This window comes from Medicago sativa, chromosome 4 (assembly GCF_051527215.1).
Source record: "Medicago sativa cultivar Bolivia chromosome 4, Bolivia_mono, whole genome shotgun sequence".
NCBI classification, from domain to species: Eukaryota; Viridiplantae; Streptophyta; class Magnoliopsida; order Fabales; family Fabaceae; genus Medicago; species Medicago sativa.
Genome location: NC_140752.1, coordinates 65154920 through 65176907, shown reverse-complemented (window position 1 = coordinate 65176907; position 21988 = coordinate 65154920). Strand labels below are relative to the sequence as shown.

Genomic DNA, 21988 nt, shown 5'->3' with positions numbered 1-21988 from the left:
GCGGTGATGATATTTTCCAGGCCGTGGTTTCTTGGTTGGATCGCGGTTTCTTTCCCTCAAACCTTACAGAAACAAATATTTGTTTGATCCTAAAGTGTGAAGACCCGGATAATATGAAGGATCTTAGGCCTATATCTCTTTGTAATGTTTTGTATAAAATGGTGTCGAAGTTGCTGGCTAATCGTCTGAAACGTTGTTTGGATAAATGTGTGTCAGAGGTGCAGTCAGCATTTGTTGAGGGCCGCTCCATACTGGACAATGCGTTAATAGCTACCGAAATAATTCTCTCAATGAAGAGGAAGACAAAGGGTTGGAGATGGGAATTGGCTCTCAAGATTGATATTAGCAAGGCTTATGATAGAGTTGATTGGGGGTTCTTCGTTGTGTGCTTATGTGAATGGGGTTCCGTGAGAAATGGATCCAGTGGATGATGATGTGTGTTAGTTCTGTTACTTATTCGGTGCTTATGAACTTTGACAGGGTGGGGCCTATTGTACCCGACCAAGGATTGCGCCAAGGTGACCCGTTATCACCATATTTGTTCATTTTGGTGGCTGAGGGCCTCTCGACCATTATACATAAGGTAGTTAATAGAGGTGATATTCATGGGGTACAAGTGTGTCGCGGCGCACCAGTAGTGTCATATCTGTTGTTTGCAGATGATTATTTCTTGTTTTGTAGGGCCAATGTGGTGGAAGCACAACAATTACTTAGCATTCTTAAAACTTATGAGGGAGCATCTCGCCAAGAAATTAATTTATCTAAGTCTGAGGTTTTTTTCAGTCGCAATATGAGTGGGGCTGCGCAGGAGGATTTTTCACGCATTATTGGCGTCCGACATGTGATGGGTACCGGAAAGTATCTGGGATTACCTTCGATGATTGGTAGAGATAAGAGGTCCGTTTTTTCTTTTATCAAGGATATTATCTGGAGACGAATAAATGCATGGAGGGGACGAGCATTATCGAAGGCAGGAAAGGAAGTTATGATCAAATCTGTGTTACAATCTATTCCCTCATACATAATGATTATTTACCTTCTGCCTAATTCAGTTATAGATGATATTGAGAAGATAATCAATGCTTTTTGGTGGGGAGGTAGAAGTAACAATAGAGGGATTAAATGGATGGCTTGGGACCGCGTGGCTTGCCCCAAAGAGTTTGGGGCAATGGGGTTTCAGAATTTCAAAGCTTTTAATCTCGCTATGGTAGCTAAGCAAGGATGGAGCTTTCTATCTAAACTAGAATCTCTAGTTGCTAGAGTTTTTAAATCGAGGTACTTTCCCCAATCGTCTTTTTTGGGTGCTAAACTCGGTAATAACCCAAGCTTTGCTTGGCGGAGTATTTGGAATTCGCATCAGTTACTTTTATATGGTAGTAGGTGGACAATTGGACATGGACAACATGTCAGCGTGATGAATAATCCGTGGGTTCGAGGTGTCCATGGTAGTTGGATTCAATCCCCACAAAGTCAAGGTGTCCATAGTTTGTATGTGTCTGATTTGATAGCCGACGAGGAACGAGTTTGGGATATTGATAAAATTGAATCTTTGTTTTCAAATGATATGTTGCAAGCTATTCTCAACACACCTTTGTTTGTGGAGATTCATAGTGATAGAATAACGTGGATGATGGAACATAATGGAAGATATACTGTTAGGACTGGTTATAAGCTGGCAATGATGGAGTTGTTACATACCGATCGGTTCCATGTTGAAGGAGAGTGGCATGGAATTTGGAATGTGAATTCCCCTCATAAAGCACGTAATTTGTTATGGAGGATTTGCAGGGGATGTGTTCCGACGCGTCTCCAATTACAATCACGACATGTACAATGCGAGGTGATATGTCCCTGGTGCGATACGGCTGTTAAGGATGATTGGCATGCTTTTTTGTGTTGTACAGTGGCGCGTGAGAGTTGGTATTGGGCAGGGCTTTCGACTGTGCTGCAATCGCGAGTTGGAACTTTGAGTAGTTTAGCAGATTTTGTTTTTGATATTTGCCGTTCAGAAAGCCGAGATATTGCTGGTCGGGTGACTTTACTTCTTTGGCAAATTTGGGCTGCACGTAATGATGTTATTTGGAATAACGTTCATCATACTTCAACAAGCATCGGAAGGACAGCACTGTTGGAACAAAATGTGTTTAACAATAAACCTTAAAGAGTTTTGATGATAACAAGGTATTAAAAATTGTAAATTGGATTAGCTAATATTTGTTCAAGTGTACAGGACCATAATTATAAAGTTACATCATCATTGGTTCTGAATGAGCAAATAAAGAGCTATGGAAACAACAAAAATTTGAAGCTTGGAAGCTCCTGAAGGCAACTTGCTCCTGAAGAAAAAGCGCTCCTGAAGTCAAGCTGCTCCTGAAGAAATAGCGCTCCTGAAGAATAGTGCTCCTGAAGACAAGAGGTCCAGAAGTCACATCATCAGAAGCTGCATCATCAGAAGCTGCATCATCAGAAGCTGCCTCATCAGAAGCCATTTCACCAGAAGCTGAATATCAACTGGATTTGCAAAGAATCAAGAATTGAAGAATCATCAATGCAAAAGCTGTCTATTGGATTCGAAAACACAAACAAAGGATTAGTGGAGCTTGCAACGGTCATTTCAAAGGTGTTTGAAGGTGTGTGTTTGCAATTTGGACGAAAGCGTTGACATTGTACTTTGTACGAATTGTACAACCACGTTCTCCACTACTCTGTTTTGTGTCTGCACTTCAAGACAAGAAAACAGCTCCAGAATACGGTCTCGCCTGCATAGATGTTCCTTTGGATAAGGAATGGATTTCAAATTTGTTCTTCATAGGACAACAACCAAATCAGGCAAAAGATCATTGGTGAAAGATCAAGCTTCAACAACGACTCTTTGGTGTGCTGGCAATTTCACAACGTCTCTTTCACACCTCTATATAAAGGAGTGAAGACCTAGAGAATTGGTAATGCAAGAACGCTGAACGAAAGACTCACAAGATTCTCACAAGTACCAAACCTCTGCTGAAATTGTTCTGCATTCACTTAGAATTTCTGTGTCTCAAAGTCATATCTTAGAAATTCTTAAGTCCATTGAGTCTGTATCTGATTTGTATTGTGAGCACCTCTGATTGTATATCAAGTGTTCAACCTTAAACAATTTTCTGTGTAATTTTGTTTAGTTAGGAAGTCTCTTGCAGTTGTGCTTGAGCAGGAAGTCTCTTGATTGTGTTCTTGAGCAAAGGAAGTCTCTTGCTTGTGTGCTTGAGCATTGGAAGTCTCTTGCTTGTGTGCTTGAGCATTTGTAATCAGATATTACTCATAGTGAAATCTCCTTGGAAGTGCAAGGGGGACTGGACTACTTCCGGATTGTGGAAGGAACCAGTATAATTGCTTTGTGTCGTTCTTCTTCTCTCTCTCTGTTTTATTCCGCTGCATTTAGATTCTGATCATCACTTCAGAAGCTGTCTCACTTAGCTTCTGATCAGTGTATTCAGTTATTTAGAGAAACGAAGAATTTTTCAAAACACAATTCAACCCCCCCTTCTTGTGTTTTTTCTCACCTTCAATTGGTATCTAGAGCCTTGGTCTGTTGTGTATCACTTAACCGTGCAACAGTCAAAGATCTGAGAAAAACATGACTACTCCTCCTCCTGATGGTGATACTAGCTATAAAAATGTCTCACATGATTATAGTGATAGTAAGAAAACCAGTGTTGGAAAAGTTCCAAAGTTCAATGGAGATGCTGAAGAGTTCTCTTGGTGGAAGACCAATTTTTACAGTTACATCATGAGCCTAGATGAAGAATTGTGGGATATTCTGGAAGACGGCGTTGGTGGTTTAGTCCTTGATGAAGAAGGAGCTGCTGTGGATAGAAAGAAACATACTCCAGAACTGAGGAAACTTTACAAAAAGCATCATATTATCAGAGGAGCTCTTGTCACTGCCATACCCAAAGCAGAATACATGAAGATGAGTGACAAATCCACTGCTAAAGCTATGTTTGCTTCTCTCTGTTCAAATTATGAAGGGAGCAAGAAGGTCAAAGAAGCAAAGGCTCTCCTGCTTGTACATCAGTATGAGTTATTCAAAATGAAGGATGATGAAACTATTGAGGAGATGTACTCAAGGTTTCAAACCTTAGTTTCTGGTCTACAGATTCTAAAGAAGAGCTATGTTGCTTCTGATCATGTAAGCAAGATACTCAGAAGCTTACCTGCCAGATGGAGACCAAAAGTGACTGCCATTGAGGAAGCTAAAGATTTAAACACTTTAAGTGTCGAAGATCTTGTTAGTTCTCTCAAAGTTCATGAGTTAAGTCTTAATGAACATGAGTCTACTAAGAAGAGTAAATCAATAGCTCTTCCATCCAAAGGCAAGTCATCAAAAGCTCTCAAAGTGGTTGAATCTGAAGAGGAAGAACAGTCAAGTTCAGACTCTGAACCAGATGCTGCTGAAATGGCCATGCTCTCAAACAGACTTCAATATCTGGCCAAGAAGAACAGAAAGTTTCTCTCCAGAAGGGGTAACTCCAGAAGCTCAAGGAAAGAAGATCAGAAGGGATGCTTCAACTGTAAGAAGCCAGGTCACTTCATTGCTGAATGCCCTGATCTTCAAAGAGAAAAGTCAAAGGACAAGTCAAAGAGGTCTACCTTCAAACCAAGCAAACTCAAGAAGCAGATTAAGCAGAGTTTAATGGCAACCTGGGATGATTTGGGTAGTGAATCTGGATCTGATAAAGAGGAAGCTGATGAAGATGCAAAGGTAGCTGTTGGGTTGGTAGCAACAGCAACTTCAGAAGCTGGATCAGATTCAGACTCAGAAGATGAAAATGAGGTATATTCCAAAATTCCCAGAGATGAACTTGTTGAGTCACTTAAAGAACTTCTTACACATTTTGAAGTAAGAACCAATGAGTTGAAGGATTTAAAAGAAAAATATGCTGATTTGGTACAACAGCAAAAATCAACTCTATTGGATCTGAAAGCTTCTGAACAGGGACTTAGGGGCTTTGACTTCATGTGTAAAACATATGAAGATCAGCTCAGGTTCTTATGTCAGAAGCTACAAGAAAAGTGTAATGAAAAACCTTTAAGTAATCATGAAATTGCTCTTGAAGACTTCATTATATCTGGCATTGACAGAAGCAGAGTGGCTTCTATGATTTATAGCATTTACAAGAACAATGGCAGAGGAATTGGCTTTCCAGAAGTGAAACTGGAGAAAACCAATCTAAAGTCTTGTTGTGAATGCATCAAGGAAGGTCTGAAAACATTCTTTGTACCAGAAGGGGCTGAGTTGGAAACTGTTGTTCAATCAGAACCTGAAGCTTCTAGTTCTAAGGCTAAGATTACTTCAAAGCCAAAGAACTCTAAGTCAAAGGCTATGATCAAATCTGATTCCAAAACTTCAAAGGTTAGGATCCTGAAAAGATCAGAACCTATTCCTCAGAGTCTGGTGAAACCAAAATCTGGGGTTCTGAAGTCTAAGTTTCAGAAGAAGACAGTTACTGCTTCTGAAGTACCAAAACCTAAGGTGATGGCTAATCAGAAGCAACCCAACTCACAGCACAAGGTACAAGAAGTGAAGAGTAAAGCCTTAAGTACTAACCTTCCAGGACCCATAGAACAATGGGTACCTAAATCTAAAAATGTCAATAATGCAGGTATGTCTAAGAGCAGTGCCAAAGCAAAGATCATGGTACCTAGACAGCGGTTGCTCAAGACACATGACAGGAGACAAGTCCATGTTCCTCAGCCTAACAATGAAAGAGGGAGGAAATGTGAAATTTGGAGGCAACCAGTCAGGCAGGATCATAGGTACAGGAACTATTGGTAATTCCTCTACCTCAATTAATAATGTATGGTTGGTAGATGGTCTTGAACATAACCTTTTGAGCATAAGTCAATTTTGTGATAATGGTTATGATGTGCTTTTTGAAAAACCCAACTGTACAGTAATCAACAAGAAAGACAAATCCATTGTGTTCAAGGGAAAGAGAGTTGACAATGTCTATAAAATCAATTTTTCTGAACTGGCTGATCAGAAGGTGATCTGCCTACTATCAGTGAATGATAAGAAATGGATGTGGCACAGAAGGTTGGGACATGCTAACTGGAGGTTAATCTCTAAGCTTAGTAAGTTACAACTTGTGAAAGGGCTACCAGACATTGACTATCATTCAGATGCACTTTGTGGTGCATGTCAGAGAGGGAAAATTGTGAAATCATCTTTTAAAACCAAAGACATTGTCTCAACCTCAAGACCTTTAGAATTACTCCATATTGATTTATTTGGACCAGTGAGTACTGCATCCTTATATGGAAGTAGATATGGATTAGTCATTGTTGATGATTACAGCAGATGGACTTGGGTGAAATTCATAAAGAGTAAAGATGTTGCGTGTGATGTATTCAGTAGCTTCTGCACTCAAATTCAATCTGAAAAAGAATCAAAAATTTTGAAAGTCAGAAGTGATCATGGTGGAGAATTTGAAAATGAGCCATTTGAAGCTTTTTGTGAAAAACATGGAATTTTCCATGAATTCTCTTCTCCTAGAACACCACAACAAAATGGAGTTGTAGAGAGAAAGAATAGAACTTTACAAGAAATGGCCAGAACCATGATTCATGAAAACAATTTACCAAAACATTTTTGGGCAGAAGCAGTGAATACAGCATGCTATGTTCAAAACAGGATCTATATTAGACCTATTTTGGAGAAAACGGCATATGAACTCTTTAAAGGAAGAAAACCCAGTATCTCTTACTTTCATCAATTTGGATGTACTTGTTACATTCTGAACAACAAGCTCTACCTAAAGAAATTTGATGCCAAGGCCCAAAGAGGAATCTTTTTAGGTTACTCTGAAAGGTCAAAGGCATACAGAGTGTATAATTCAGAAACACTCTGTGTTGAAGAATCTATGCACGTTAAATTTGATGACAAGGAGCTTGAAGATAAAACTTCAAAGCAGGGTGAAAGTTTTGCAGAGATACAGGTTCCTGAAGCTACTCCAGAACCTGATCAGATAGCTGAGTCTGAAGATAGTCCAGAAGCTGAACCCACATCAGAAGCGCAAGATGAAACTGCTTCTGATGAAGCACAAGATGGCTCACATCAAGAAGATCCTCCCAGAAACACATTCAAACACAGGTCTTCACATCCTGAGGAGCTAATCATTGGAAACAAAGATAGTCCAAGAAGAACAAGATCACATTTCAGACAAGAAGAGTCAATGATTGGACTAATCTCAATGATTGAACCTACAACAGTTGATGAAGCACTTTCAGATGATGGATGGATCCTAGCTATGCAAGAAGAGTTGAATCAATTTCAAAGAAATGATGTGTGGGATCTGGTACCCAAACCTCAGCACAAGAACATTATTGGAACAAAATGGGTATTCAGAAACAAGCTGAATGAGCAAGGTGAAGTAACAAGAAACAAAGCCAGACTTGTTGCACAAGGGTATAGTCAACAAGAAGGCATTGATTACACTGAAACGTTTGCTCCAGTTGCAAGATTGGAAGCAATCAGGTTACTTCTTTCCTATGCAGTTAATCACGGCATAATATTATATCAGATGGATGTCAAGAGTGCATTTCTCAATGGTGTCATAGAAGAAGAAGTGTATGTTAAGCAACCTCCTGGATTTGAGGATATTAAATATCCTGACCATGTTTTTAAACTAAAGAAATCACTATATGGCTTGAAACAAGCTCCCAGAGCTTGGTATGATAGACTAAGTAATTTCTTAATCAAAAATGATTTTAAGAGAGGACAGGTTGACACTACACTCTTCAGAAGGACCCTTGGGAAAGATATTCTTGTTGTGCAAATATATGTTGATGATATAATATTTGGTTCTACTAATGCATCTCTTTGCAAGGAATTTTCTGAGTTAATGCAGGATGAATTTGAAATGAGCATGATGGGAGAGCTGAAGTTCTTCCTTGGCATTCAAATCAATCAATGCAAAGATGGAGTCTATGTTCATCAATCAAAGTACACAAAGGAGCTTCTGAAGAAGTTCAAACTTGAAGATTGTAAAGTGATGAACACTCCAATGCATCCTACGTGCAACCTGAGCAAAGAAGATGAAGGAGCTAAAGTAGATCAGAAGCTGTATAGAGGTATGATTGGTTCTTTGTTATACCTCACTGCATCTAGGCCAGATATTTTATTCAGTGTATGCTTGTGTGCAAGATTCCAATCAGATCCTAGAGAATCTCATATGACTGCTGTCAAGAGAATCTTCAGGTATTTGAAGGGAACAACTAATCTTGGACTCCTTTATAGGAAATCCTTAGATTATAAGCTAATTGGATTCTGTGATGCTGATTATGCTGGTGATAGGATTGAAAGAAAATCAACCAGTGGCAATTGTCAATTTCTGGGTGATAATCTTATATCCTGGGCTAGCAAAAGACAAACAACTATTGCTATGTCTACAGCAGAAGCAGAATACATTTCAGCTGCAAGTTGTTGTACACAACTACTTTGGATGAAACATCAGTTGGAAGATTATCAGATAACTGCTAACAGTATTCCCATTTATTGTGATAATACTGCTGCTATTTGTTTGTCTAAAAATCCAATTTTGCATTCAAGAGCTAAGCACATTGAAATCAAACACCATTTTATCAGAGATTATGTTCAAAAAGGAATTTTAGATATACAATTCATTGATACTGAAAATCAATGGGCTGATATATTTACTAAGCCTTTAACTGTTGAAAGATTTGATTTTATAAAGAAAAATTTGAACATGCACTTCGTGTCTGATTAAATGTTTGCTTGCTCCTGAATAGGATTTTAGGTTCTGAAGTTAGTTCAGAAGCAGTAGTCCATCAGAAGCTCTTTATTGAGGTTCTGAGGAAAACTCGCTTCTGATGATGACATCAGCATCTGAAGTCCAGAAGCTGGATTTGTTGCTTCTGAATAGTTGAATAAGTGGAAACGTTGGGAGTTACTTTTTAAAGTAACTTCTGGCCCACTAACCTGGTAGTTACTCTGTGAACTTCTTACGTGGCCTGTATGTGTTGGTGTATAACTAAAAGGGCAATGATGATTTAAAAGCTTTGAAAGTACTTTTCACGCGCCCCCAATTTTGTCATTAATGTTATGTTTGTTTGTCTCTTTTGAATTGCAATCGTTTTACTTTTAACACTTTGTCAATTCACACACTACTCACTCACAACAAACACATTTGCTCTCAAACCGTTTGCGAAGTAAGCGCATTCTCTCAACCTTAGAACCCTAAAATCTTCATCTTCTTCAAATCTTCGTCAATCATCAAATGGCATCATCAAGCTCAAAAGTTTCAGAATCCACTTCAAACAAGCAAAGCGTATCAGAATCTGGGTCCATCTACAAAGAAAAGACTATGGATATTCCATGGGAATCCTTGATAGTCCAAATAGAGTCACCAGTGGATTTTACTTCACTCAAGAAGTACGAAGTAAACATGGAAGGTTTAATAGAAACACAGGAGCTGTCTGAGTATTTCAGAATGCTAAATGGGCCAACATATGTGAATTTGGTCAAGGACTTCTGGTTAAAAGCTGAAGTGTACAATGAAAAGCCTGCAAAAGTTGCAAGCAAACAAGCTGGGTCAAAGAAAGGGAAAATGGTCATGGATATGAATCCTACATCATTTGACAGCTTAGAAATAAGGTCTGAAGTGATGGGCATTCCTATAACCATCACTGAGGAAGTTATAGCTAAAGCTTGTAGAAGGCATGCAGAGGGAAGATTCCAAGAAATAGTCAGGAAGGAAGATGTCCTGCTACAAGGTTACTACAACACTCTTTTGGGTGGGAAGAAGGATGCAAAGCCTTCTGAAATGGAGATTCACAACAGGATGTTGGTGAAGTTCAGTAATGATTGCTTCTTTCAAAGAGCAGGAGGATCTGACCAACCCAACAATCAACAGAAGCTAGCAATTTACTTCATGGCTATTTTGGAAAAGATAAACTTCCCAAGATATGTAATGGATCATCTCTGCTGGGCCATAAATGAAAGCACTATCAGAGGAAGAAAACAAGTACCCTATGGAAGATTGCTGTCTGAAATCTTTTATCAAGGAAGGGTGCTGGAGTTCTTAAAAAGGACAAGGAGTGCTTCTGATAGATGTTTCGAAGTCTCTACTGCTGAAAGGACTATCAGTAGCAGGAGCTTACACTCTATGAAGTTCTTCAAAGAAGCTCCTAAAGATGAGAAATGGTTGGAGTTGACCACAGAAGAATCTGAGATTATCAGAGACTTTCCTTCCATAGTTAAGGAAAGTAATCCTGAACACTTAGCTAGATTAGTAGCTGAGTACGTCTTGGAGGAAGATGCGAGGTCTCAGGAGGAAGCTGCTCTTGCTAAAGGAAAAGGCAAGAAGGCCAAAGCAGTTGCTGTGTCAGAAGCTGTTGTTTCTGATGCACCTAAAGGGAAAAGGGCCAGAACTAGTTCTGAATCTGATGCTGCTCCTACTAAAGGAAAGAAGGCCAGAACCAGTACTGAGTCAGAAGCTGCTATTGCTAAAGCTGCTAAGTCTGAAGCTAAACCTGTTTCTATCAAGGATAAAGGAAAGATGCAAAAGATTGGTGCTGCTTCTATTCCTCAGAAGAGAAGAAAAGGTAAGGCAGACTTGGTAATCACTCAAGAGCAGCTGGAGGAAGCTCTTGAAGAAATGGAAAAAGAAGAGGTTGATCCCAATCTGAAGAAGAAGAAGGCTCCCCTTCAACTTGTGAGTCCTATGGTTGAGATGACTCCAATAAGGAAAAGGATGGCAGATGAACGTGCTTCTGAACTTATTGCAGACAAAAAGGATCTAAAAGCACGATACACTCATCAAAGAGATGAAAAGCTCAAGGCCTTGGGAGTGGAAGATTGTGATAGGTTCTACAAAGATAAATTGGCTGAAGTAAGAGCCATTGCTGGTAAGCCCACTGAAGACAATGAGGAAGACGATATGATGCTCATGTTTGAAAATGCTCCAGAAGAGGGAACTTCAGAAGTAGTTCCTCAAGCTGCTGATCCACAAGAGATCACTTCTGAAGCTGGCCCTGCAGATCAGGTAATTCAGATTCCAGTCACCTCTATCCCCATTTCACCTTCTTCAACATCTGTACCTGAACCAATAGAAGACACCTCTGTCTTAGACAATCTTGCTCTCCATTACTCAGGTGAGTTACCCATAGACAAGTCCACCTCAGAAAAAGCCTCTGAAACAACTCCAGAAGCAGCTGCTTCTGAAAATGTTGTTTCAGAAAACCCTCATCAACAAACACCTGAACCACAAAAACCCACAACACCCCCACAATCACCAATAGCCATCATTGACCCCCAACTCAACACTCAAACATCAACTTCACCACAACAACCACCATCTAAAACTGAATTTCAACCTTTACCTGAACACTCTCCTGAACCAACTCCCATGAATGTTGACATCTCTCCAGTCAATGTTCAAGCCTCAACCTCCACCACACACATTGATTCTGACCAGCCCTCATCTTCTAACACACAGACACACCTTACCATTCCAGTTCCTAACCCTATTCAAGACTTAGAAATCAGTGATTCTGATCTTGAAATCCTTGAACATCCACCCACAAACATCCTGGAATCTGGATATATCAATTCTGAGCTTCAGACAATCCTTAGTCAATTGCTTAATCTTGTGGATCAACGAAGGACAATTGATCTCACAAGTGCATATGAAGACTCCTGGGCATCACTTCAGAACCGGGCAACTGAGCTAATTGAAAGCTTAAGGGCTAAGTGCATCAGAAGCAAGGAAGCTTCTGTCAGGAAGTTAATGGAGCATCTGAATCAGAGTCTCAGAGTAAGAAGTTCTACACTGCTCCTGGCAAACCAGCCTTTCTTCTTAGAAACGGATTACTTGACCAGAGAAGCAAGGTTGTGTAAGCTTCTGAAGAAACAGATGGCACAGCAGCAGCAAGAAGCTAAGGAAAGGGAACAGGCTCTTCTCCAGAGGCAACAACAGCTTGAAGAACTGTTGCAGAAGAAGATTGAAGAAATGGAGGAGATGAAGAAACAACATCAAACCAACACTTAGTTGCACACCCTTGTGTTTTTCTTTTTGTTTGTTGTTTGTTTTGAATTCCTAGTCCTTGCTTCTGAAACCATTCTGTTTTAATTCTCTTTGCTTCTGAATGCTTACTGATTCTGACTGTTTAGCTGCTTCTGACAATTGAATATACATGTTTTTTTGCTCTGATTTATTTAGTTCATTGCTTAGTATACTCTCTCACGTTTGAGTTTTTCTCATATCTTTTTGTCTTTTGTGCTTAGATTTATTTTATTTTTTTTGATAATGACAAAAGGGGGAGTATATGTGACAAGTATTTAAAGGCTCTGAGCCCCATTAATGGCATTTGAAATTTTTGAAAAACTTCTATCTTTTTACCTTATTGGTATAAGCTATGAATGAACGAAGGAGTATCAAAATTTCAAGTAAAGTTAATTGAACCATTCTTCTTATCTATAAGTAAATTCTTTCAATGATTCAATTTTGCTTTTAAGCTCTGATAATAATTATTGCGCGCAAAATGAATTTAATTAACCTGGATAGAACTTAGGGGGAGCTTACAAACCTCACCTTAAAGACTATCAGACTCAGGGGGAGTTTGAGCTTACAAACCTCAGATTCTGAGCTTACAAACCTCAGAACCCCAAAGTCAACTTGTTAATTAGATTAACAACAATTGATCAATTTTAAATACTTTTGTTTGTCATCATCAAAAAGGGGGAGATTGTTGGAACAAAATGTGTTTAACAATAAACCTTAAAGAGTTTTGATGATAACAAGGTATTAAAAATTGTAAATTGGATTAGCTAATATTTGTTCAAGTGTACAGGACCATAATTATAAAGTTACATCATCATTGGTTCTGAATGAGCAAATAAAGAGCTATGGAAACAACAAAAATTTGAAGCTTGGAAGCTCCTGAAGGCAACTTGCTCCTGAAGAAAAAGCGCTCCTGAAGTCAAGCTGCTCCTGAAGAAATAGCGCTCCTGAAGAATAGTGCTCCTGAAGACAAGAGGTCCAGAAGTCACATCATCAGAAGCTGCATCATCAGAAGCTGCATCATCAGAAGCTGCCTCATCAGAAGCCATTTCACCAGAAGCTGAATATCAACTGGATTTGCAAAGAATCAAGAATTGAAGAATCATCAATGCAAAAGCTGTCTATTGGATTCGAAAACACAAACAAAGGATTAGTGGAGCTTGCAACGGTCATTTCAAAGGTGTTTGAAGGTGTGTGTTTGCAATTTGGACGAAAGCGTTGACATTGTACTTTGTACGAATTGTACAACCACGTTCTCCACTACTCTGTTTTGTGTCTGCACTTCAAGACAAGAAAACAGCTCCAGAATACGGTCTCGCCTGCATAGATGTTCCTTTGGATAAGGAATGGATTTCAAATTTGTTCTTCATAGGACAACAACCAAATCAGGCAAAAGATCATTGGTGAAAGATCAAGCTTCAACAACGACTCTTTGGTGTGCTGGCAATTTCACAACGTCTCTTTCACACCTCTATATAAAGGAGTGAAGACCTAGAGAATTGGTAATGCAAGAACGCTGAACGAAAGACTCACAAGATTCTCACAAGTACCAAACCTCTGCTGAAATTGTTCTGCATTCACTTAGAATTTCTGTGTCTCAAAGTCATATCTTAGAAATTCTTAAGTCCATTGAGTCTGTATCTGATTTGTATTGTGAGCACCTCTGATTGTATATCAAGTGTTCAACCTTAAACAATTTTCTGTGTAATTTTGTTTAGTTAGGAAGTCTCTTGCAGTTGTGCTTGAGCAGGAAGTCTCTTGATTGTGTTCTTGAGCAAAGGAAGTCTCTTGCTTGTGTGCTTGAGCATTGGAAGTCTCTTGCTTGTGTGCTTGAGCATTTGTAATCAGATATTACTCATAGTGAAATCTCCTTGGAAGTGCAAGGGGGACTGGACTACTTCCGGATTGTGGAAGGAACCAGTATAATTGCTTTGTGTCGTTCTTCTTCTCTCTCTCTGTTTTATTCCGCTGCATTTAGATTCTGATCATCACTTCAGAAGCTGTCTCACTTAGCTTCTGATCAGTGTATTCAGTTATTTAGAGAAACGAAGAATTTTTCAAAACACAATTCAACCCCCCCTTCTTGTGTTTTTCTCACCTTCAAGCACTAGATGCATGTCAACAATGGCAGGAGGTTCATAAACATCCCTCACCACCTGTTGTGCAACACAGACAGAATATAGTGCAAGGTAATAGTTTAGTTTGGGAGAAACCGCGCGAGACGTGGCTGAAGTGTAATGTGGATGCCGCGTTCCATGATCGTAACCAGTTTACATCTTTTGCGTGTTGTGTTAGAGACTCCCGTGGACAATTTATTCGGGCTCAAACGAAATGGCAGCGGGCAAATATGACAGTTTTGGAGGGGGAGGCAACAGCTTTACTCGATGCCATTCACTTTGCTGATGTGAACAGATGGGACCGGGTTGTTTTCGAGTCCGACTCCGCTTCTTTAGTGCAGACTTTATCGTCTCCGGTCCATGGTGATTCAGAATTCTGTGCTATTGTTTCAAGTATTATTTATCAGTTATCTTTATACTCCAACTTCGAGGTGAAGTTTGTTAGGAGACAAGCGAACATGGTTGCTCATACTTTAGCTAGGTCGGCCTGTTCTTGGGCTAGTCACCGTATTTTTTATTCTTATCCTTCTTGTATTGAACAATGGTTGATAAATGATAGTTAATTTTGCTTTGGTAAAAAAAAATAACAAAAAAAATATAACATTCTTATAGGCAAATTTGTTTAAGGATATAATGTTTAAGGATATAATCGAAAGCGAAGAAGTCGGATCAAATTCTCGTATTCTCTTTATACACAATCTCTCTATTATTATTATTATTATTGGTGGTGGTCGGGATTCGAACCCCGAACCTTGCATATATTATGCATTGTCCATACCAACTGAGCTAAGCTCACGAGCACAATCTCTCTATTATTATTATTATTATTATTATTATTATTATTATTATTATTATTATTATTATTATTATTATTATTATTATTATTATTATTATTATTATTATTACTACTACTACTACTACTATTATTACTATTATTATTATTATTATTATTATTATTATTAATATTATTATTATTATTATCATTATCATTATATTATTATTATTGGTGGAATCTAGACAATCACTCCATTTCTATGAGAAAGAGGTGTAGCAAATGAGAATCAAATTCGACTACAATAAATAAAATCGAAGGTTAGAATGATGTTCATGGGTGGCATAGTTTATTGTGGTCCTTGTGGGTGAGATTTGGAGTGGTGGTTCATGAAACGAAACTAGTTTTCAGTTCTGGACTTGGGGAAGACAAAGGCACGTGCGAATCAATATCTCCTTTTAATCTTGACCTTTTATTTTGATCCAATTGTTGAAAACTATTCCTACCATTCTCATACAAAATTGTCTTTCTCACTTATATATATTATGAAAGGCTAGCTAAGAAATAAAAAGTAATGAAAGGTTGGTAAACAATAATGAAAAGAAATACTTTTATGTAAGATTTATTCTATGAACTAAATGGACAAATTAAAGCTACATAAATGTACTTTAGTGATATCTAATGATTATTCTAATTTAAATGAAAAACTTCTTACGCATGAAAATTATGAAAAAAAAAACTATGTAATTGGTGTAAACATTGCGTGCAGTTTTATACGATATAAAGTGTTCAAACAATTATACATCTATTATATGCAAAGGTCAAAAAATTGCTAAAATTCTTAAGTGTTTATATTGTGTTACTTTTTGTTTCATTAAGTGTGTGTGCGCATTATAAAAGGCTAGATAAGAAATGAAAAGTAATAAAAGGTTGATAAGCAATAATGAATTATAATTAAAAATGTTCAATGTTGAGCGAAATAACTACATTCTATGAAGCTCAAATATTTCAAAATTGATGATGTATCGATATCCAATATGATACACCTCGATGAGTACCAGAAGAGTATCCAACAATTAATTTTATTTTTAAAAAAACAATTTGCCAATATGTTTCAAATACTTCATATATATGTGAAGGATACCATGGTGGAAAATCTATACACACGAAATACATGATTTTTCTATTATTTTTTCTTTATGTTTTTCCTTAAAAAAGAAAAGTGGAAATAAATGAATATTAGTGTTAAATAAAATAACACTTAACTTTTAATAGTGAATATTATACAATGATGTTCTTTTTTGGATATAGATGTATAACACTAACAATGTTCTTTTTGGGATATAGTATGACAGTAATAATATTCTCTTTTGGGATATATGTAATTGACAAAGTAATGGTGTTCATTTTTTTAGATATATCATACATGTAATTGACTAATTGTCAATTTCTTTATCATTCTTATTACTTATATTTATATTTATGTTGTTGTGCAATGTTTGTTTTGTCTCTTTTTGTTGTTTTCAGAAAGTTGTTGTTGTTGTTGATTGCCATGTGAAGGTAATTTCATTGTATAGCACTAAGGATCTTCTTTTTGGGATATAGTATGACATTAATAATGTTCCCTTTTGGGATATATGTAACTGACAAAGTAATGAAGTTCTCTTTTTGGGATATATCATATATGTAATTGACTAATTGTCAATTTTTTTATAATCAATATTACTTGTATTTATATATATGTTGTTGTCGAATGTTTGTTTTGTCTCTTTTTGTTGATTTGAGAAAGCTATTATTGTTGATCGTCATGTGAAGTTAATTTCATTCGTGTGGCTTATTGTTGTTTTAAGTCTATTTGGTCACCATGTGGGATTAGGTTTTGCGCTTGCATTTTTGCTTTTGCGTTTTAGTACATAGTTTTTATTTTGAGTTCTAATCCGTAATTTTATTTTTTATTTAAAGTATCTCCGCCATATCATATCGTAGATTTTGAAATTTTCCTGTAACGATGTATTGAGGCCATATCGTAGAGAGAGAGAGAGAGAGTAGTGGCCACAGGAACCATCTACGACAACTACGACGACATTCTTTTCATGAGAGAAGATGGCACAAAGGGGTTGGGAAAAGAAAGGGTGGACTGTGGTGAGATCAATAAATCAAAAAGAAATCCGACCAACTTATAGACATGATAGATAATGAGGATTCAGTTCCCGCAAAGGTTTCAAGTTAGGGTTTGGTTCTAATTATCGACAACATGGTTGAGGGATAATGACATCGTTTATGAAATAGGGGTTGTTTTATCTTGGTTTTCGGGTGTCAAACATTGATTACGTTTGAACCTTTTAAACCGGTGATATCTTATTTTTTCTTGGGAAGGGAAAAAAGTAAGCAAAACCCTTGAGAATCGAGGTCCGGGAGTTGTTTTCGCTACGGGAAGGTGTTAGGCACCCATAACGACTATAGTATCCTATAGGAACCGTCTTTAATTTCTACGCGCGCGCTTTATTTTTAAATGCTATTTTGAAATGATATTTACACCTAAGAGTTACTAAATGAAGAATTGGAGGGAGAAGAATGTTTTTGGATTTTTTATTTTAGTTGAATTGAAGGAATTTTGTTCCTTGCCTACGTACCCGTTTAAGGGATCAAATCCACCGTAGTTCTCTTCCAAAAATGTTTTTGTTTTTGTTGGTTGATCTTAAGTTTGAAAATGGAGTTTTGAAGAATGGGGATTGAGAGGCCTCAAGGGCATGAGATTTATGAAATTGTGAGGTTGGATTAGTGAATTGCAAAATATGGTCAAAGTATGATTAATTTTCATTGAATTTTTGATTAAGAAAATAAAAGGAAAATTCAATGGGGTTTTGGACCCCAAGGTTCATTTTGAAAATGGTTTGAATGATGTTTGTTCACATTTTTTTGGAAATTGATTTTTCTAAGTATAAAGCCTAAACATTCATCTAAACATACAATCCTAAACATACATCTAAACATGCATATTCTAGCTATATACCTAAAGTGGTGTGTGTGCATGTGTCGGTGCTTGTGTCGGTGTACATTATTAGAGTCCATTGTCCTTATTACATCATGCCCTAGTTACATTCTATGATCTTGCAAGAATTTTAAAAATTGCATGAAGTAAAATATTACAAAATTCCTAAGTATTTTACATACTAAGCCTTTGCATGAAAATTTAAAAGGTGAGGAAAATAAAGCTAAAGACACAAGATGGAAACAAGGGGGTTAGTGAACAAAAATGTGTGAAATGATGGAAATATTGCATAAAAGAAATGGTAGAAAAGAAACTAACAAAATGCACTAAAAGTATATACAATCACAAAGAGTTTTTTTTTGAAGAGTTTTTATAAGCACTTGAAATGGTAAAAGCATAGAAACATGGAACATACAAGAGGCAAATTCTCATAGAAATATAGGGGGGGAAAAATTGCACCAAGCACACATTTGGGGTATTTTTGAAGGCGAGAAAAGTACTAAAACATAGGGTAGAAAAATTCATCATAACGCACATTTAGAATCATTCTCAAGTGCAAGAAAAATTAACCAAATCACAAGTAAAAGATAGAACAAGTTTACAAGGCACGGCACCTATTTTTTGGAGCATTTTTCATAGGCAAGAAAATCAAGCGAAGTGCAAGTAAAAAAGAGAACCATTATTAACAACTTGCAAAGAAAATTGAAACTAACAAAAACAGTATACACATTTTACATTTTCAAGAACAAGATTCAATCCTAAAAATTATCATGGGACAATCAAAAGGAACAAAGCAAATGGGATTTTTATCTACATTTTAACCAAACATTCATCAAGAACTAAAAAAAAGCAATATCAACTACGTTTTACACATATATTTTTTCTTAGCAACTCTAACACGTAAAACACATCAAGAATTACCAAAAACATCAAGAAAAATAACTAGAAAAATTATAGAAATTTTATCAAGCAATTTAAGGCAAACAGGGTTCTTACCTGGCAGGAAGTAGGGTGCGGATAGCACAAATGCTGCAAAGAACAAGAACGAAGCCCAATCCCTTAATTGAAGGTGGATCCACCAATTTGATTTTCCTGAAACCTTGCAAATGACCATGGAACCATGATCAGTTCTACAATCTCCAAGTCCAACGTCAGGCACATCATCACCAAGCTCTCTCACAACCGCCAAGCACTTCAAATCTCCAACAAACACCCCAGGCTCCTTCACAAATCCAATCGCCTTCTTCATCTTCGAGTTCACTTCACAGGCGTACCCTTAACACTCTTCGCCTTCGGCTTCTCAACAGTTTTAGGCTTCGCCGCTGCTTTTGGCTTTGCGGCAGCTTTCGGCTTCACAGCAGCCTTCGCCTTCGGCTTAGTTGCAGCCTTAGCGGCTGGCTTCGTAACAGCCTCAGCCGTCTTAGCAGGAGCAGTAGCGGCCTTCACCGGAGCAGTTTTCGCCGCTGCTGGAGCGATTTTGAAGGGGTTTTTCACCTTCACGAGCATGCCAGAAGCCACAGATTTCTTCAGATGAAGAAGAATGAGTTTGCGGAATGTTGGGGATAAATCCTTATGCTTCTCTTCGATGAATTTCGTTATCGCGTGTTGGCTTGAACCAGTTCTTTCTTCTCCTCTGTCACGATCTGAGATGCATCAATTTGGTGCCGTTCTTGCTCTCGGTTTGCTTCGCCTGAAAAGCTTCCCGGCGGCGAAGTTGTTGCGGCGAAGGGCGAATCAAATTCGTTGATGTTCTCTTCACAATTTCACCTTCTACGCTGATTCGAATCAACGAATTCTTCACCGCCGATTGACGAAAATTCAGCGTTCCACTTCTCGACAACGCCGTGATTTGTTGTTGTTGCTTGAATTCGAATTGTACAAACTGAGATGCTTGCTTGAACTAGAGCCACTGCGAGCTGTTGTTGCTGGATTTTGAAATGCTTGTTTGGATCGGTTGAGTATGGGGTTCGCAAGCTTGAGTCGGTTTGCGGCGAGGATGAAGGCTGTGAGTGATGAATTTGTGAATGTTTGGGGCTGTAGGGGATGAAGATTGGTGATGATGATTGTTGAAGGTGAAGGTGGGTTTATGGAGATTGAAGATGAAGTTTGGTTATGGAGGTTTTTGAAGGTTTTTGGTTATGGAGGAAGGTAGTTAGAAAAGGTGGTTAAAGGTTGGTTAGGGTGGTTGAAGGTGGTGGAGGATAGTTGGTTATGGTGGTTAGAGTGGTGGAGAAAGTTTGTTAGAGGTGGTGATGGAGGTGGTTAAAGTTTGTTAGAGGTGGAGGGAAAATTGAGAGAAAAAGTTTAGTGAAAATGATTGAAAAATAATTAGTGTAAAAAATGATTAGTTCTAATTGACCTTGACCAATGACTTATTTATAGGTGATGTGGGAGTGCTTGGACCAATGAAATAATGCCATGTGGCACTTGACTTATAACAAACCTTGACTTTGACTTAAAAAGGGATTAAAATGCAAATAACAAAAGTACGAGGACCAAAATGAAAATTAAAACTAAAATTGAATTGAAAAAGTAAATTGAAAATTAACGTAAAGCGAGACGATTAAAAGCGACAAAGCAGATTAAAACGAATCAGAGATTTTACGTGAAATGACCAAAATGCCCCTAGGGACTAAAATGACTCGAAACGACTCAAATACAATTTTAAAATGATTTTTTAACAAGGGATTAAAGCAAGAGTTTATACAAGCGAATTAAAAGACTCAGAGACAATTTTTAGAATTTTAAACAGGGTTTTAACACATGAAAAGACTAAAATGCCCCTAGGGGCAAAACTGACTCAAAATGACTTCAAATGCAATTTAAAAATGGATTTTGACATAGAATTGAAATGAAGACTTGTTCAAACTATTTGAAAGGACTCAACCAAATTTTTAAAAGACTGAAAGAAATTTTAACACAGGAAATGACCAAAATGCCCCTAGGGGCTAAACTGACTAAAAAATGACTCAACTGATATTTTTGAAATGAATTTTGACATGAGATTGAAACAAGGACTTATACAAACCAATTTAAAAGACTTAAACAATTTTCAAGGATTAAAATGAGTTGAATGCAGGAAATGACTAAAATACCCTTTTATGTGAATTTTGCAAATAACATTGAAAAAAAATGCAGAGAAAGATGCAATTGATCAGAGACATATCAAATGACTTATAATGCAAGAAAAGAAGAATTGAGTTAGTATTTTTAGGTCCAAAATTAGGGTATAACAGCTGCCCCTATTTAAGTTTCTTTGTCCGGAGAGTCAAGAGACGAAGTCTTAGAGTTGACGGGACGAAGATACTTAAATATTAACATTTGCACTGCTTTTGGACATAAAAATACGTTTTCAGATTTTCAAAAAACATGAATGCCATGCAACATTTCATTTATGAATGCAAGACAATCGAACCGGAATCTACGGGCTGTGTCACACCACCAAGGGATTTATAGACATCAAGGTAGAAAGAACGGGCAACAAATAGACAGGTACAAGCTGTTCTTTGGATCAAACTTGCCACTTGACCGAGAGATACAAACACGAGACGGGTACAAGCTGTTCTTTGGATCGAACCTGCCACTTGACCGAGAGAATACAAACAAAAGACAGGTACAAGCTGTTCTTTGGATCGAACTTGCCACTTGACCAAGGAAATACAAACAAGAAATGGATACAAGCTGTTCTTTGGATCGAACTTGCCACTTGACCGGAAATATAGACAAAAGGTAGATACAAGCTGTTCTTTGGATCGAACTTGCCACTTGATCAATACCACAACATGTAAGTAGGTGCAAACTGTTCTTTGGATCGAACTTGCCGTTTGACCGGAAACAAAACATACACAAAGGGTACAAACTGTTCTTTGGATCGAACTTGCCGTTTGACCGGAAACATAGACATATAAGCAGGTACAAGTGGTTCTTTTTGGATTGAACCTTGCACTTGACCAGTAACAAGATACAAATTGAAAGTCTGGTTTAACAAGATACCAATTGAGGGTAAATTGTCATTGACCTGATTTGAAAATAGACATGACCATTT

The 21988-nt window shown here is 37.6% G+C and overlaps 1 protein-coding gene across 1 annotated transcript; it reads left to right on the top strand.

Moving 5' to 3' along the window:
- Window positions 1-158: 158 nt before the first annotated feature.
- Window positions 159-16303, top strand: LOC146930780 (uncharacterized). Its single transcript, XM_085707599.1, has 4 exons — window positions 159-373; window positions 481-2127; window positions 14358-14572; window positions 16299-16303. The coding sequence occupies exons 1-4, from the start codon at window positions 159-161 to the stop codon at window positions 16301-16303; spliced, it is 2082 nt and encodes a 693-aa protein (XP_085563725.1).
- Window positions 16304-21988: the final 5685 nt, after the last annotated feature.

What these genes read in the sequence shown, in the direction of transcription:
- LOC146930780 (XM_085707599.1), top strand. Translation starts at nt 159, where the DNA reads ATGGTGTCGAAGTTGCTGGCTAATCGTCTGAAACGTTGTTTGGATAAA. An exon ending in TATGATAGAGTTGATTGGGG is followed by an intron (nt 374 to 480) that starts GTTCTTCGTTGT and finishes GAACTTTGACAG; the next exon opens with GGTGGGGCCTATTGTACCCG. An exon ending in AGCATCGGAAGGACAGCACT is followed by an intron (nt 2,128 to 14,357) that starts GTTGGAACAAAA and finishes GTGTTGTGTTAG; the next exon opens with AGACTCCCGTGGACAATTTA.